We start from the raw sequence: 18038 nt of genomic DNA, 5'->3' as shown, positions 1-18038 counted from the left end.
CGTTTATTTAATATGATTAATTAATGATTTATATGATTAATTAATCCTTAGGCTTACCATAAAGATAAAAAAAAACAATGTAATACCAGTTTAGACACAATACTAAGAATAGGACAATGGAAAATATGTTTGTGATGATTTTTTTTTTAAAAAAGGCAGTTTTATGTGAAAAAATAAAATGATTAACCAACTTTTTAGAGATAAGATATAGCTCCACTCTTTCCCTACCCCCAAATATACCTCAAAGGTGGGTATTTTGCCTGAGGTGAAATGAAAACAAATGTTAAATATATTGTTTTATGGCATGAGGTATCATCAATTTTTATGTGATGAATGACATGAAAATTCAGAGCGAGCATAAAACCAGCCACCATTCTGACGTTGTTGCTCTACCAAGTGATACACCTGTATTTTTACAATTGATTCAAAGCCAGGGGTGGGTGTGGAGGGTAGAACAGTGATTCCAAGTTTCCGTTGTTTTTGTAAATTAAAAAGAAACGCACAACTATTAGTCACTTTTTGTTTTCATATTGCTGACATATTTTATCTAAAAAAAAACAAGTAAGGCTAAATAGTTTTTCTTGACTGCATTTCTAAAGAAATAAAGAAATTTGGCAACCTTTAATTTCTCCTCATGACCATTTGCTAAGAAAAATGAAACGTGAGACTGAACAATGAACTGATTTCCAAAATTTTGTTTGAAAGGGAAACCTCTGGAGATTCTCTTAATCCCAAGTGATAATGTCAACTTCTAATTGGCTTGGGTGAAATTTGGCTAAATGACTCTTCCAGACATCTGTGACAGACACATTCAATTTCATTTGTCCAAATGCCATGTTATCATACGTTCATTTTTCTTCCAGGGCATTTCTTTTGTACTTTGTCGTTCACAGTCCTGTTCTTGTCTATTTGCCATTTATTAAGAATATAAAAAGGACATTAATATACAATCTCCCATATTTTAGCAGAAGTCTGACTTTCACACTCTCATAAACTTATCAGCAATTAAGCCATCCTAGGACAGCTTATTGGGTGTACATAGCCATGTCATTCTTAACGATCGATTTAGATTTCTTTATTGGGTACGCATTTTTAGCTAAATATGTCCCCCCAATGCAAAACTGAAAGGACAAATCAAATTCTATATGAGAAGTAAATCCAATCTTTAAGAAAAAAAATTGTCTTTCTATATTTTCCCTTTACTGGCCTATCCCTTTCCCCCATGTGACATGGTAATTTTTGTTGTGATTTAAAACTCACAGATAATCATCTTGAATACTTTCTTATCTACTCATCTTCTTTATAAACACACACACACACACACAAATTGAGCATCCATCGTAGTGAGACCACATTAGGAAATCTCTGATCTTGTCTGGAGGGGCCTCAGAGACAACTGGTCAATCCTTTGAACACTGTTGACTATTCTCATATCTTAAAATAGATTTTTCAGGCAGAAAAGCAAGATATGCCAGTATGCATGGTCTACTCAACAACAATTTTGTGGTTTGCCGCTGTTTTGGGAAGTAATATTTGGGTGGGGTTTTTGATGATCAGTTCCTATGCAGGGACTAGCAGCCACATTTCTTCTCTGCTGGTTTCTCCCCATCTAGCTTTCCCGAGTTTCCACCGTTGACGGTGTCAGGGACTTGTGTCTTCTCTACACACTGTTCCATTCGCTTCATTATTAAGTCCAGAAGGGTTTCCACGGCTTTCTCCACATTCTGGCCAGTTGCTGCACTTGTTTCAAAATACGGTATGCTTGAATGGAAGAGATGACAAATATTTTTGAGAGGAAGAAATCAGAAAAGACATAACAAGATGTACAAATGAGTCACACATGCAAAAGCATGGCTGGCTGAGAGACTGTGAAATAATCAAGATTTTGCCGGCTGAGTTGGAAAGCATCCTTGTTTTTCCTCAGTGAGTAAAAGCTGGTGGGCTGCTTTTTCCTATGGGTATCACCAATTTTATGGACAAGGAAATGGATACAGGAGGTACTCAGGAATTTGAAGCTAATGCATTACCACTGTTTCAAAAAAAATTAAGAGGGTAGAAATACCTAAACTAGTGGTAAATATTGCCATTAAAATATCATTTCCCTTTTAATCAATTATCTGGAAATAGGACTTAGAAATTAAGCAGGCACTGAATAGGATATACATGTAAATAAATAAGTCTATATTTATTCGGAATCAAAAGTTTCAAGAAGACATATTTTCAAAGCCCTCAAGGAGAATTAATTCTTCAGTAAAAAATTGGCAGATAAGATGAAACTGTTTTAAATTTGAAGTCTGTGGTGGAACTCAATTCATAATCACAGGGGGGTATTTAACATTTTTGTAATCTGCCATTTAAGCTCAGCTTCGATGAGGATTACATTATGTCCATGCTAGGTATTATTTCTTAGAGTTTTACAACTATTAGTTGAAAGGCAGTAGAATATAGTGTTGAAGATCATGAGCTCTGATCTCAGACTGCCTGAGTTGAATTCAAACTCTGCTACTTAGCAGCTACAGGACCGTCCATTGGTCACTTAATCTTTCCATGCCTCAATTCTTGGTATCTAAAATGGGATGACTCCAGATCTCCTACATATGGTTATGAAGGGTTAAATGAGTTAAAGTCTAGGGACAGTTGTTAGCACATAATAATTACCCAGCAAATGTTAGCTGCTATTACTATTAAGTAATTGGTTTGAAAGATCCCATACATTCCCCTGAAAGATCTTTTTCATTCATGTGCCAGTATTGATTCAAGGGGCGTCCTCCTAGTATCAGCCTCATATCCCTGCCCCATTACTAAGCAGCAGTGTGCAAGATTAGATGACATCTCCACGTAAATGACTCACCCGTATTTGTCAGCCAGGTCCCGGGCTTGCCTTTCATTGACTTCCCTCTGGTCTGGCAGGTCCGCCTTGTTGCCAATTAATACTATATCTGGATTTTCACAATAAGCATTTGCTTGCAGTTGGCCTTAGGAAGAAAGCAGATGGACCCAGCACGTTAGTTATAAACAAGTGATGTCTAATGACTGCTCATACTTCAAATTCCTTTTTTTTTTCATACTTCAAATTCCTAAACTAATTGTTCACCTCCAGCTTGGCTGCCTACTGGTTATATTAGCCAAGTTACTCAACGCTTCTCAACTGCAGCTTCCTCGTTGGTAAAATGAATGAAGATAACGTCTCACAAATCACAGATTGTGATCGTTAATAATAATTCATATGAAGCAACTATATGATCACGTATCAGTGCTCTTCTACATCTGGGGAAATGGACGTACCACTTCATATTATTTGTTCCTCAAATAAAAGTAGAGATAACAGAACAGGATTTTTTAAAGTTTATTTATTTATTTTGAGGGGGGTGGTGGGGAGGGACAGAAAGAGAGGGAGAGAGATAATCCCAAGCAGGCTCCATGCTGACAGTGCAGAACCTGACATGGGGCTCGAGCTCACAAACAGTGAGATTATGGCCTGAGCCCAGATGAAGAGTTGGACACTCAGTTGACTGAACCACTCAGGTAAATAGGATTTTTAAATGTGTAAGTTTACTCTTTCCTTTAAGAGACTGCTACATTTCTATCTCCTGAAGTCCAAGGTGATGATCTGTAAGAATAGAATGTTTCTGAACCACCACAAGTTCAAGTTCATGGAGAAATAATTTTAAGACAGGTTTTTCTCTTTTCTCTAGGGTACACTGTTCAAAAGAGAGAAGAGAGAAGGAGGGAAGGAAAAAAGGATGGACTGGAGGGTTGGGGGAGGAAGGGAGGGAACAAGGAAGAAAGAAGGAAGGAAATAAGAAATCTATCAACCTATGTTTTTAAAATTACAGGGATTACTTTAATTTCTATCTCAAGAGATGCTGTATGAAACTTTTCCAAGGAAGAAGAGAAGGCTTACCCTGTAACACTAATTATTTGGGTGTTAAAAATTAAAGTGTTATGAGACATGCCAATTAATTATCTTAAATCCCAACAGTATCCTTCAGGAATTTTTTTTTAAATAAGGAAGAATTTTATCTGCCTTGAAAAGGGATGAATAAGTCATTCTCTGAAAAAAATCTAATAATCTTATTGTTTATCTCCTCAGAATCTAATAATACCACCAAAATTTGGATAAAGAAATACAATAATAAACAGAAACAGAGACAGATTCTAAGATAAACACTCAACTGGAAAAGCAATTAACGAAGTCAGAATTTGTTGGTATTTTCCCCCATGGTAGCAAGTGCATTATTGAATTTGCATTTAAAGCAGTTACATATATTAATTATAAATCATATATAATAAGAATAAATAGATATTTTTCGAGCATCTATTCTGTGCCAAACACTATTCCAGGTTTTGGACTACTGCAATGGAACAGAGCAGACGAAGCACTTTTATAGAGCTCCCATTCTAGTGGAAGAGAGTCAAAATGACAAGTAAAGAAATATATAATATAATGTCAGGTGGTGGAAGTGACAAAAGAAAATAAAATGTACATTGGGGAGATACAACGTAAGGAGGAGTACTAGTGTAGACGGTCGTCAGGGAAGGCTTCCTCCAAGAGATAAATTAGGTTTGAACAAAACCTTGAAGGTGATGAGAGAGCTAGCACACTCCATAAACAGGAGATGAGAAATCAAGGCAGAAAAAAAATCAGAAAGTTCAAAAGCTACAGGTAGGAATGTGCCTTTTGTCCCTGTCAGCAAGAGAGACTTTTGGCTGGAGGCCAATGAGCTGGGGGAGAATGAAAGTAAATTACACAGGAATCCAAGGCCTGATATCCATGGCCTTGCAGGTGAGTGAAGGAGTTTGGATTTTATTCTAAGTGATTTGGGAGGTCCCAGAAAAACTTTGAGCAGGGAAATAACATGATCCAATTTTTTAAAAAATATCACTCTGGCCATAGACGGCCCCGACAAATCTAGAAATGATAAGACTATCAGTAGTCCCATAGGACAACTTATATATATATATATAATATATATTATATATATTATATATACATTAGGATCAAAATTCATGTTTGTAATAAAAATGCAAATGAAATATTCTCTTTAGTGCTATATCAATTTTTAAAAAAGGAAATCAAATGCTATTTTCCTGGGCTGACAAATATCAATCTGTCTTTAATAACTGATTAGGCTACTTTTAACGTAATGTTATACCTAACTTTCTATTTTTCTATTCAAAGCTTCCTTACATTTGAACATTTTTTCCACAAATGTAAAATTCCCATGTGAGATGATTGACACACTGTATCTTATCTTCACATGGCTGGTCTGCTCTGGAGCAGTTTCTCACCAAATTCATCCATTGGTTAATTAATCCATTAGTTAACCCATGCACAAGGGCACACATTTTTAGGTGTCAGTGAACCCTCTCAGAAAACACGGCTGCTTTTCCCTGTCTCCTTTCCAGATTAGATGTGGTAGCTTACATAGTTGTAAGAAGTCTTTTAAGACTCATTGGATAAGTGGAATTAATAGCCTTTCAATTGTAATTATAATGACCTTGAATATAGGTGGTGATAGAGCTACATATGCTTCTTCTAAGATACAATTCCAAGTCACCTTAGGTGAGCCACATTAAGGCCATCACTTTGAAGGTGAGACAGGAAATGCTAAACTCATGAATTCTCAAAGTTAATCTGTGGAACCCAATCTGGTTTCGTGTCGTGAAGCAAAGAAGCTGGGGCCCAAAGTGGCCAATGCAAGCTAGTTGATCCCACTTACTCATCCAGTTTCTGACATTCAAGAAGCTCTGTTGACTGGTGAGGTCAAACATTAATAAGAAACCCATGGCATCTCTGAAAAATGCAGTTGTGAGGCTCCGGAATCTGCCAAGAAAACACAGTGGATAGTTCTGGAAGTTAGCCCACAAACATATTGCGATGACAATACACACAACACTATTTTCCTTTGAAATGTGAAATCTCCATGGCATCCCTTATGGATTCTCCTACAGAAGGAGAAAGTGCGTAGAAAGAATGCTAAAGGGTCAGGGGAAGACATCTGGTTGTAGACATTTTTTTAGGACCACATCCTGGCTTTATGGTCTAGAACACTTATATACACTGAGTTTGTAACATTCAATCACACACTGACTTACACAGCCCCTTGGACTTGTTGGGCCCCTTGTTGGCTCATGGATATCTTATGGTCCACAGGTAAAATAGAAGCCACTCTCAAATGGGGACTTTAACTTAAACTTTTCAATCTCCCTTGTCTGCGCCTAGAAGAAAGTTTGGCACTCGGTAACCTAAAAATGAATGCCCATGATTACATGCAGAAAACCACAACTTGTTAGCAGCCGGAGATGGGGTTCTTTTGCAGGGAAAAAAACAATGTTGGTGAGAAAACTCTTTTAGAAGCATTCTGGGGGTAGAGTTGATTTTGAGTCTCACATCCATGTCTCAGGAAGAAGAGGGAAAAACCACTGAAGAAAGGAGAAAGAGAAAGATGATTAGGGGAAGAAAGGCAAGGTCAGAGGGACATAGTAGGTGGAGACAGAAAGCAAGAACGCTCATCTCTAGTAGAGGATTTTGAAGAATATACTCTGTCACGTACAGTATGAAGACTTTTTTCCTCGGCTCCTACCTCCTCTACCCCAAAGCCTTCAGTGAAATTGAAGGTGTGCTGAGATACGCTTCAATGTTGAAAATGGGCAAAACCAGAGACCACACAGACGGAGCAGAGAAAGTTTGGGCTATATTGATACAGAATTGAATTTGGAAATAGGGTTTTAGAAGGGCACATAACTTTGAAATACAGAATACCACTTCCTATCCTAAATGTCCTCCTAATTTTTGTACTCCTATGTTAGCCTATTTGTAGATTCTTTGGTTTCCCTGGAGTTCCACTCTCAACCCCTTCCCGCTCTACATACACTCACTGAGTAATCTCATCCATTTCCCTGGCTCAGTTACCACCTGTGTTGGACCCTAAATGAATAGGTCTAGGTTTGTCCTGCCCTTCATGCTGCATGCTCAATTACCTGTTGTATGTTTCCAGTTGGAGGAAACTGAGGCAAATCTAACTTCCCATGTCTAAACCCAAACTGGCCCCTCCTCCTGATTTCTTCTTCTGTCAATGCATCATGATCCTCGGTGATGCCACAGCTGTTCTTTCTCCTTCACCCACTGTATACAATCACTAAGCATCTCCCGACCTTCTCATTTCTGTCCAACTGCCCTAGTTTTGAACCTATTATCTTTCCCGTGAATAACTTCAACAGCCTTCTTAACAGGCTTCCTGCCTCCAGTTTTGTTTGGGACCCTCCCCTTCACTGATTCCTTCCCCCTGGTTATATAAATCCTCTGCTGAAAACATCTAAACAATGATGCAATGCTCTTAAGATAATGACTGAACTCTTTCATAAGCTGTCAGGCTCTGCATGAACTGATCCTCGCTCATCTACCCTGCTTCATCTCCTGACTACCCACAGGCATACCAATCTTCTTTTAGTCCTTAGAAAGTTCACTCTCCCCCCTGGGCTCCCACACACGTTGTTCTTCCTGTGGGTAACCTTGCCTTAATGCTTCCTCGATCTCCCGCCTCTTTAACCTATTAAGACTCCCTCACTCATACATTATGTATGAGTGTGTGTATGTGTGTGTGTGTGTGTGTATGTATATGTATATGTGTGTATGTATATATATCTATATATCTATATCTGTATATCTATATATCTATATATCTAATCTATATCTATATCTATATCTATATCTATATCTATATCTATATCTATATATCAGAAGACGTATCCCTTTTCCAAGCAGCCTTCCTAACACCCACATCTGGCTAATGGGTTTCTCCTCGTGCACCTGCTTATCACCCTTTGTTTTCCTGACACTGCCCTAAGGCTATATTGCAATTGTTCCTTATCTATTCAAATGCTACCCTAGACTTGTAAGCGCCAACAGGAAAGAAGTTGTATTTCTAACTTGTTATCCATTACATTTTCACGGTCTTGAACATAGTATTTGCTCATGAAATGTTTGTTTGTCAAATTAAGAGAAAAGTAAATAAGTAAAGAGACTAGTAAAGGATATAAAATTATTAATGATTTCAATGACTTCAATAGACAACACTCCTTTTAATACCAAAGCAAGGAGAATAGGTATTTTAATGACTTTATTCCCAAATTTGATTTCTTTAGTAAGGCATTAATCATGATAACTCTGAAATACCAAAAATTTCACTCAATTTTTTTTCTTGTGGAATTGCTCCTACCAGTTGCTGGAAGCTCAGAGATTATAGAGCTTTTATAAAAGTTTTCTTTCTCTTTGGTGACTAGCTGTATTCATAAAATTGTCTCCTACTCAGCCACAATAGTGTGGCTAAGACAACTGCTTTCTGTTCTCTTTGAGAGAGAGAAAGAGAGAGAGAAAGAGTTGTGTATGTGTGTCTCATTTAAGGACAAGACTGTGCCATATCCCCTTTTAATTGCCCATAGCACATGACAAAGTTAATTTTAAAACATGTTTGCTGTACAGATTTAATTGGGACAAACATTTCTGCATCCACAGCAACATGGACAGGACACTGTTATTCTGCCACAGGCTCATATCCTGGACCATTCTGCCCAGCACCCTTGTTATCCCCCCCCCCACCCATTCTTCCCAGGGTTACTCCAGGGGAAAGGTAATTGACTTCCAGTTTTACTCACCAATCTCATTTTGTCCAGTGAGTCAGTAGGGTGGGGAAAGCTAGACCCACATAAAAAAACAAACAAAAGAAACCGATCCCAGAGTCACATTATTACTCTCTCCCTCACTGGGAACTAAGGCTGTGTCCTGTATCCTTGAGGTTTACATAAGGGGTATGATATTTTCCCTTGTGCCCAGGATACCACTTTTATCAATAAGCATTATCTTATACGTATTATACTGCCAGATGTTTTTAGGCACAGGGTTGAGGTGTGAGACACTGTTTATCTTGTTGTGTAGCTACACCTTATATATATACAGAATGCAACATTCAAGGGATGAAAAACCCCAGTGCTACTAAGACTATCCCTGGTATTCCTCCCTTCCCTCATAGAGCAGCTGTCTTAAGGGGGCAGAGGAGAGAAGCCTACCATCATGCTAGGCTGACATATCATGTGTGAGGACATATGGGAACCACATTTTCTCATATTACTTCTTCAAAAGTGAATTAAATTGGTCTATAAAACATACATCTTTGTGACAACAAAACTGACATATGAACAGAGATTCTTGTGAGGAATGACTTCAGAAGAACTAGCAGTGTTGAAGAATGTGTGTAAATGGAATTCACAGTCAAAAGAGCTAACAGAGAGGGCCCAGCACCTCTCCCGGCGTTTACACCCACGGAAAGCGAGAACACTTTGGACGCATTTCAAACACGAAAGTGTTTACAAGCATAAACATTCTAAGACATGTGATGCCGGATTTGGAGGTATGTGCCTTCTAAATATCTTCTCTGACAATCCACAGCCATTTTTTATTTAATCTGATATTGAAAAGCTTCATTAGCTTGTGGTCTTTACCACGTGGAAACCTTGGGTCCCAAAGAAAGATATTTTCATCAAATAACGGAACAGTACCTCCAGCTCTAACTAAACAACACTCCTGTCTACTGAGCTTCTCTTGTCTTGGACATTGTACCAGAGAAGATGCTAGAAAACCAAGCATGGTCTCTGCCCCAGTAATGCGGACAATTTTGTTGGGGTAAGAAGGCCACAGGTGAATCAATAAAAGATTTACCTTACTACAAGGTGGTGTATAATTAATTAACTTAATGGACAAAAGGATCAGTGTCATAGGAGTTCATAACAAGAGGGGATTTGTTTCAAGTGAGTGTTTAGAAAGGCTCCCACAAAGGAGGTGGTACATGAGACAGGCCTGGTGAAAAGAGGGGATCAGGGAAGGTGGGAAGGGAGGAAAATATTCTAGCTAGAGAGCAATGGTGTGACCCAAACTTTAGAAAACTAAGCCAGTCAAGTGGTACAGGACAGAGGAGCTGTGCAGAAGAATGGAAAGAAATGAGAAAGGTCTTACCCCCCTTTCCTTAATTCCCTCTTTAGGTTGCACTTATAATAATGTCAGTTGCCCACCTTAATTTAATTAAATGCTAAAGAAGATTTTTTTTTCCTATTAGAAAGTACAAAGACAACACAAGGATCTTCAGAGATTTTTGAAGATCTGATTTTTGAAATCATACCAAATACACAATGCTACCTATGGCCAATTAACTATAAACAATTTATTCTCATTTCGTGATATAAATGTCTAATTTGAAACCAGGAGAAGAGTTGTAGATCATCTGACTTTCAAGATCACATATGGCATTCACTTTAAAGTAAGTTTTCTAAGCTGTTTGTAGCTAGAAACAAAGTAATTTACTATTACCGTTCTTGTCCTGCAGTGTCCCACAGCTGAAGATGCACCTTAAATGCTTTCCCTGATGATCCATTGGGTCCCTGTGCATTATAAACCTAAAAGATACAATTTTCATCAGTTGATATTACTTTGGATTTTGTCAACATTCAAATTCTCTGGGTTCACGCAGTATGTTTTTTCTCAATTACTATAATCAAAGTTCAGAGTGCAGAATAAATATTTGCTCTGTTTTTTTCCAGAAGTATCACATAGACTCTCACTTTTAAATGTCAAGTACAAGTATGATTTTCAACACAATTTAGGCATACTGCAAACTTAAATTAGACACCTTCTGTCACTTCCTCATGGAGGCAGCAAACATTAGATTGAGGACCCAAGTTCTAGGTTCAAGCATCAACTCTTCATTTCACTTCTTTGAATCTTATTGTCTTACAGCAAATTGAGACCCACAATCTCTTCCTACTTTACAGAGTTCCTGCAAACCGAAATAGCAGATGTGAATGCACTTCTAAAACAGTGAAATGCTGTACAAATACCTGAATATCTTTTACTGTGATGTGGCCTTTCAAAATGACCTACCCACAAAATAGGCACAGAATTTCTTAGTACGTTTACACAAGATATTTCAAGTCTTCCTTTAGTAGCCATTTTTCCAAAGGCCCTTTTTATTAATGTTTAAATTTTCAAAATTATGGCCTTTTGACTTCTTATTTCAGCAAATCATAACAACTTCAACACCTAATCAGCTCTCCTAAGTATGTGTTAGTAAAAATGTTTAAAGGGAAAACTTTGTAAGGACTTCTATCTAGATCAGTGGAGGCATTTGGGAGCAGGGAAGCCACAGGAAGGGAGGGGTTAGAAGCAAGGTTAGAAGCCAAGACTACACTAAAATGTATTGACTTTCAGATCAGGCACAAGATTTATAAGGAACCATGAATTTAACTTCTCAACCACTATTTCCTACCCCCCACCCCAGATCTCAAAGAAAAGAGTAGACTTGTGACATCAATTGGAAGCCGCAGCCATGTTGGCAATCACAAATACCTTGGGTGGCAGTAAATCTGGCTAAGCTTATGTGTCTATGCTACATGTCTCACATGTCACAATATCTTTATTCCTGTCATTAGTGTCTAGCATAGGAGCAGAAAGCAGTTGTAATTCTCACTTAAACTCCCTTATCTTGTAAAATAGCATGGACTGGTCTCACATTCTGTTCATAATAAGCTAGTGATTGATAGCTGAGTCTACACATAAATACAAATGCAGCAAGAACTTACAAAGCTCATATTCCAGCTATTTGCCAATCATCCTTTTATTAACTTCTCTCTTAAGAGTGGATAAATGAACACCACTGGTTCTTATTGAGAAACTTAACTCAGATCAAGAGTGAATGCTTTGGCAACCTGGATAGTTCGGGTTTTGAAAGATTCCTAGAGAATTCATAGAATTCATATAGACCCATAAAATATTTATTTGTCCTATATACTTTTGGAGACAAGTGATAGTGTCACTCAACATTTTTCTTAGCAAAAATGTGATTTATGGTTGACAAAATTAAAAATATTCTAAATTGAATTAAAGTGACAGGTTATGAATTTCCTGCAAAAAAAGACAGACTCCTTGCAATGCAGTAACCATAGCTCCTTAATTCTATTTAATCTGAGAAGGATCAACAACAAGGTTAACATAAGAGTATGGGTCAAGACTCACCACACGTTTTTCCCGGAAGTCTATCCCTACAGTGGTGATAAACTTGGGATTGAATTTATTGTCTGTGTATCGATAAAGAAATGTCGTCTTCCCCACCCCCGAATCTCCAAGGGCCAGGAGTTTGATCAGATAGTCATAGTCCCCATCGGTCATAGTGATGGACTCGGCAGGCCTGCATAGAAGAGGAAAAACAGTAGGTTACGGGAAAAATTCGTTCCCCTTTGCCTTCCTTCAAAACACAACATAAATTTACATTGCAAGCTTAAAATAGTTGATTACTTCCATTCTGCCAATTCTGAATGAGCTTGCACAGAGCAGCTTCAGGAGGAAAAGCACACCTACTACTATCTCACTCAGTGCAAAGCTTTTTACGTCATGTCAGCTAATATGGAACAAAAGGCTATATGATTATATGACACCCACAGTAGCCACTGCCCCAGTGATAGTACAACTTAAAGAGCCACAGCCCTTGTTTTAAAGCCAGTGCCCTTTGGGACCAGGAGTATGGTGCTAGGAAGAGAAGAAGGTCACAGGAAACAGAAAAGCCTGCCCAAAATGATGCAGGTAGGCTAGGAAGAGATTGAAATTATATATGGGTAGTGGAAGAGAAAAGCCTAGGGGAACATTTTGCATCTAATCATGCATAATGAGCTTTCTATTATGTGCATGCAAAATATTCCTTTTTAATTTAAAAAATTTAACAACTGAGATGACAACCTTTAAAAACATTGATTTGAAATCATTTCAAAAGCAGCATCTAACAATCTTCTGTTTTGAAATACCAAAGCCTCTGTTCTCCAATGGCAAATCTGTTGTATTTGGCAAATCTGCTGAATGTTTTCCAGACTTTGAAAAAGGAGAAAATCTAGGAAGAAGAATAGCTGTGGTAATTCTGCTAGTATCTCACCTACCTGAAGGAATGTCATTTGCCATTTTTTTCTATTGCCCTAACCTCCTTTGCCTCAGTCTTAATTTCTTCTGTTACAATGGCTATGGGTGATGCCATGAGTAAATGCCAAGAACACCCGTGCTGGTAATACCTTTGAATTACACTACCACCTACCACATACTTACTGACTTTTCCACTCCTGAGGTCAGCAAAACGATTTGGCATTTGGTAAAACTCTGATTCATGAGTTGCAGAAAGGGGTTTATTATAGCCCATGTAAAGGAAGGCCTATAAAGATATTCCTAGAAAAGTATCTCTCCTATTATATGAGACAGAAGAATATTTTCCCACCTTTACAGATCCAGAAAACATCATACTCTTCAGTTATGGGGTGATTAAAATTAACTTCCAACAACAGGTTACCCCATAGACATATCTGAAAATTGCTAGATAATTCTAATCATTTCCTACCTGTAAGAAAATAGTGCACATGTTCATCAATTCAAACAAAACTTTATTTTTTGATGGTGTCACTTTAGTTAGTCATCAAAACTAAAAGGTTTCATGTCTTTGGATAAATAATGATAAAGATGATAATTAGGTACTTAGCAAATCAGTATCATTACATCATTTGGAAGATCGGCACATTTTTTACATTAGAATTTTCTAAAATTTGAACCTTACTGCTGCAAAATCCTGCTAAATTTATTATTGATGGATGTTTCTTTAATTAACAAATTGTTTTTGAGTTAAAGTGTTTTGAGAGCTGCCAGTACCTACTTCTATGCTAAAGCTCTCCTCCTCTATAATATGCTTTCTTCACTGAATAGGACTCTCACGGTGAATGTTGGCTGATGGTAAATGTTCTCTCTTTTTTGTTGTTGCTTTTGTTTAGTATCTATACAAAGTATAATCATGGCTCTGGAAGAAATGCTTAGCTTCCATCAACAGCCAGCCTTCCTTAATAAAAGGATACGGGTATCTGAAGTATTGACATGAAATTCATGGGAAAATGTTCTCAGTGACGGTCTATAAAGCAGGGGTTAATTCTGAGTTTTGATGGTCCTGAATATCTTACCAGGACTTACAGTTGAAGATGTTGCTGTTCCTAGTCTGAGCCAAATGGGTTGCTAGAGGAGATTGCTGCCAGAGTAGTATAATTTCCCCCTATTTGGGAATATCAACGCCACCATCTCTTTGCCTTCTTCTCTCTTTCTCTCCCAAACTTGCTCATGTGAAACTCCTCTGAAGGATGAAAAAGTCTATCATTTCACCAGTATTACTGGGTGAAACGGTTAATTCTCTTGGGAAAGGTTAAATTTATTCTAACTGAGATATAAGTGACCAATGTTAAATTCTTCCCTGAGCACAAGTCTTGATCAGGGGGAACAAGTTAAAGCTACTGGCTGCCTAAATGCAAGATAAAGTTGGGGGATACTGCAGCTCCTGGAGAAATGAAAATAATAGAGTCAAGAAGATTTAGCAGCATACTTTAAAATTTTGCTTAAAGTTAGCTATGTTTTTGTGTAATATTTTCTGTGACACTGTTAGGACAAGCTTCGTCTTGAGCAAATCTATCTAAATATATTCAATACACAGTATCAGGCCCAAAGATGAAAACTTCTTCAATGTAATTTATCATCTAGTTTCTGATAAGGCACGTGTATACTTAAACTTAAAGAAGCAAGAGGGGCACCTGGGTGGCTCAGTCGGTTAAGTGTCCGACTTCAGCTCAGGTCATGATCTCATAGTTCGTGAGTTCAAGCCCCGCGTCGGGCTCTGTGCTGACAGCTCAGAGCCTGGAGCCTGCTTCGGATTCTGTGTCTCCCCCTCTCTCTGACCCTCCCCCGTTCATGCTCTGTCTCTCTCTGTCTCAAAAATAAATAAACATTAAAAAAAAAATGTAAAAAAAAACTTAAAGAAGCAAGAAACTACAACATAATTTTACAAGATGGGGAACATGCTTAATTGATAAATGAGTCAAATAGTTGTGCTTTTAGTTCACACAACATGGTAATCTTCATGGATTGCAGTGGTCTGCAAAGATTTTGTAGAGGAAGATGAACTTGTATTTAATCTTATAACAACGGGAGGACCTAGATATAAGGAAGAAGATACAGGAGCACTGCATGGGAGATGCCTTTCCACCTGTAGAATGGGGCTATCATCAGTAGCCAGCTACATGACCTACCACATATTCCTGATATGCAGTCAATTTGTCTCTGCTGTTGGTACATAAACTCACTTGGGGCAATACTGGAGTTGCCTCTCAGCCAGGTTCTAGTCCAGAGTGAACTGGCTAACCATGGATCAATTTCACTGTGGCCTACACTGGCTGTTTTCTATAAGTGAAGGGTTGTGCATATTTTGTGGCATTTAACAAAAATTCCACCCAAAATGAGTGCAAAGCTTGGCACTACGGAAAACCTTTATTTAGTGTCTCCAGCAGACCAGTTAAAGAAACTGACAAAGTAAACTCGGCATGAGATAGTTTGCCTCTTAAGGTTCTTTTGAAAATGAATTTTATTTCTCATTTTTATATCACTACTCATATATAGTTTGGTTCCTCTTTTATTACCATGTGATTTTCTGAGTCTTAAAATCATATGACCTCAATATTCTATCCTTGGCATGGCAAATATGACACCACAAAGAAAAATTAAAGTCTTGGCAAGGTTTCCTTTTCCAAGAACTGAGCTAAAAAAAAAATGATCTGGGAAGGATCAAAAAGCTGACAAGTTTAGCAGTATTTATTCCTGCACAATGATTGATGGTCTTGTCAGTTTTTGGTTCTATGGATCTAAAAGGAAAGAAAAAGCCAGAAGATTGCTGTGCTTCAGGAAACATGTGGACTCTCTACCATTATCACTGCATCCCAAGCTATACCACAAGAACCAGGAGGTCTTTTCAGATATAGGAACTGAGGCATCATCCTCAGAGCCCTTCGTGGGATGGTAAGGGGCTGGAAAGAGTAGAAAAAAGAATTCAAAACATTTGTGAGGCTCTGCTTAATGAAGAGTCTCAAAGGAAGAGGGAAACCTACCTAAGTAATCCTGTGGTCTAGTCCTCAGTTTACAGATGAGAAGTCACATGCACAGAAGTTAGATGATTTGTGGGATGACAGTTTCTAAAAAGGAAACCCAAGACTGTTTTTGTTATAATTTGAAATGAAAAGTGAGTTATATAGGTAGAAAGTAGAAATATTTTCATCCTATGGGGGAAGGGAATTTTCTCTGCTTGTTGACAGGAACATGATTTTCAGAGTTAGACTATCTCAAATGAGGCTGCCCCTAGTTTCTTTCTCTCTTTCTTCCCCTTCATCCCCCAATATGCATCATTCTTGTTCAACATAAATTCCATTTGCTCAGGAACTTAATATTCTTTGTCCAGTGCTGGAGCCACAGGGTCCAGTACCATGGTCGGCATGTATTAGGAGCTCAATACATATGTGTTGAGTATCAGAGCCATGAAAATGCCATAATTAATGTAATTAATCTTTGAGCAGTTGGTGGACGTGGTGTCCCTCCAAGTTCAGGACATATTCTCCCTGCTTCCTCAACTGTGAGGTGAATATTTAGATTAAATAATAACTATGGTACCTTCCGGGGCTCACTTCCTGAGCTCATTTTTCTATTTTAACTTGCACAAGAATATAAAAACTTTATCAAAATAGAATATTTGTATCTTCAAAGAAGCAGTTTCAAAGAACCCAGGAAAACAGAAAATACACAGGGACTGTAATTTTTGGAAGTGAGATTTGTATTGGCAGAGAACGTCTAAACTTGTCAGTTGAAGACGTCACAGCTCAGAACTAGGCTTCTCTGTGAATGCATCCATTCACCCATCTGACACACTCCCATTGGCACCTCTTATTTTGCATGATAGTCTATGTGGCCCTGAGGATATACTCTCTTTTCTCTAGAGGGGAGTTTACCAAATGCTACAGAGATGTATGGATGACTATCACACAGACAGACTTACCCATGCAAACTTTAATGTTCTCTGCATGGGTACTGTTCTCTGTACTTCTCCATGTAACAATCTTAAAAATGCCATGACAACCTATGACCCTGTGATTTGAACTTACTAATGAAAACCAACTTAATAGTCTAAAGACACTTTGGAAAGCTTAAAATAGTAGACAAAGTATCAGTGATATCACTTTGTAGGTGCTTTAAATAAAATAATGCTGTCAAACATAAAATGGACAGATGTTTAATATTTCCTCATTCATCTTTATTTGACTGGCTTATATTGGGCTCCAGAAGGAACATCTTGAGATCTGGAATTCTCATAGCAAAAATTTCATTGTGTGAGTGATAGCCCATGGGTGGTTCTCATTGACTGACCTTGAAATTCTGCTTTCCATAACCACACTCTTGTCCTACAGGTTAAATTATAGACGCTACTCAAGGACCTATGTATAGCATCTGTGCATCAGTAAAACAGAACACATTTTCTGGAGGAAAGAAAGGTAGGGGTAATTTAAAACAAACAAACAAACAGAAAGTTTTCTTTAGTGTATTCTTTAGCATTTTGTTCTTTTAGGAAGGTTTTAATTTTCATTTTGATTCTTCTTAATGACTATTTATAATTAATGGATGTGAGCCTATATGGAAAATTCAAACCCAATTATAAATATAAATCAATATCAACTTGATCAAACTGCCTTTACTTAAGCTGACAATGTGTTTTTTGGAGCAATCGCATCTATTTTAAAAGATAAAAGTATCCATTTTTATGATTAAGGGATTCAGTGAAATAGAGATAAACCAAGAAGCTATTGAACTCTGAAGTTCAGCTTACTTACCCTGAAAATAAGGGATAAAAATTCTAACATAAGTCAGCTTTAACTTGATTTGTCTCTATTGATATATTATTCTCACATTCTTTATTATTCTCATATATTAAACCCACTTCTGAGGCAATGAATATTTTATTTGTCTAAATGGTTTTTTTTTTCTCAAAAGTCACATTTTTTGCCTGTTAGCTTCATTTTGTGGGAACGTTTGAAACTGTGTGGGTTTTTTTTTTCTTTTATTTTCTTTACTTCTTATTACAAGAAATTTCAAACATATATACAAT

At 37.6% G+C, this 18038-nt stretch overlaps 1 protein-coding gene across 2 annotated transcripts in view; it reads right to left on the bottom strand.

The window, feature by feature from the left end:
* Positions 1–56: 56 nt before the first annotated feature.
* Positions 57–18038, bottom strand: part of RAB27B (RAB27B, member RAS oncogene family) — a 52094-nt gene continuing 34112 nt past the window's right edge. Inside the window, exons 1-6 of one of the 2 annotated variants that reach the window (XM_042910980.1) lie at positions 13305–13359; positions 12065–12236; positions 10364–10449; positions 5724–5827; positions 2852–2975; positions 57–1761 (exon numbers count right to left, since the gene is read on the bottom strand). In XM_042910980.1, coding sequence (XP_042766914.1) covers positions 1572–1761; positions 2852–2975; positions 5724–5827; positions 10364–10449; positions 12065–12217 — 657 coding nt within the window. In that variant the 5' untranslated portion in view covers positions 12218–12236; positions 13305–13359 and the 3' untranslated portion in view covers positions 57–1571. Of the gene's footprint in view, positions 1762–2851; positions 2976–5723; positions 5828–10363; positions 10450–12064; positions 12237–13304; positions 13360–18038 lie in introns of those variants that run through there. The other variant, XM_042910979.1, reaches the window with a different exon arrangement.

Source organism: Panthera leo, chromosome D3, assembly GCF_018350215.1.
Source record: "Panthera leo isolate Ple1 chromosome D3, P.leo_Ple1_pat1.1, whole genome shotgun sequence".
Classification (NCBI taxonomy): Eukaryota; Metazoa; Chordata; class Mammalia; order Carnivora; family Felidae; genus Panthera; species Panthera leo.
The sequence above is the reverse complement of the archived record's forward strand: the minus strand, read 5'-3'. Positions and strand labels throughout refer to the sequence as shown.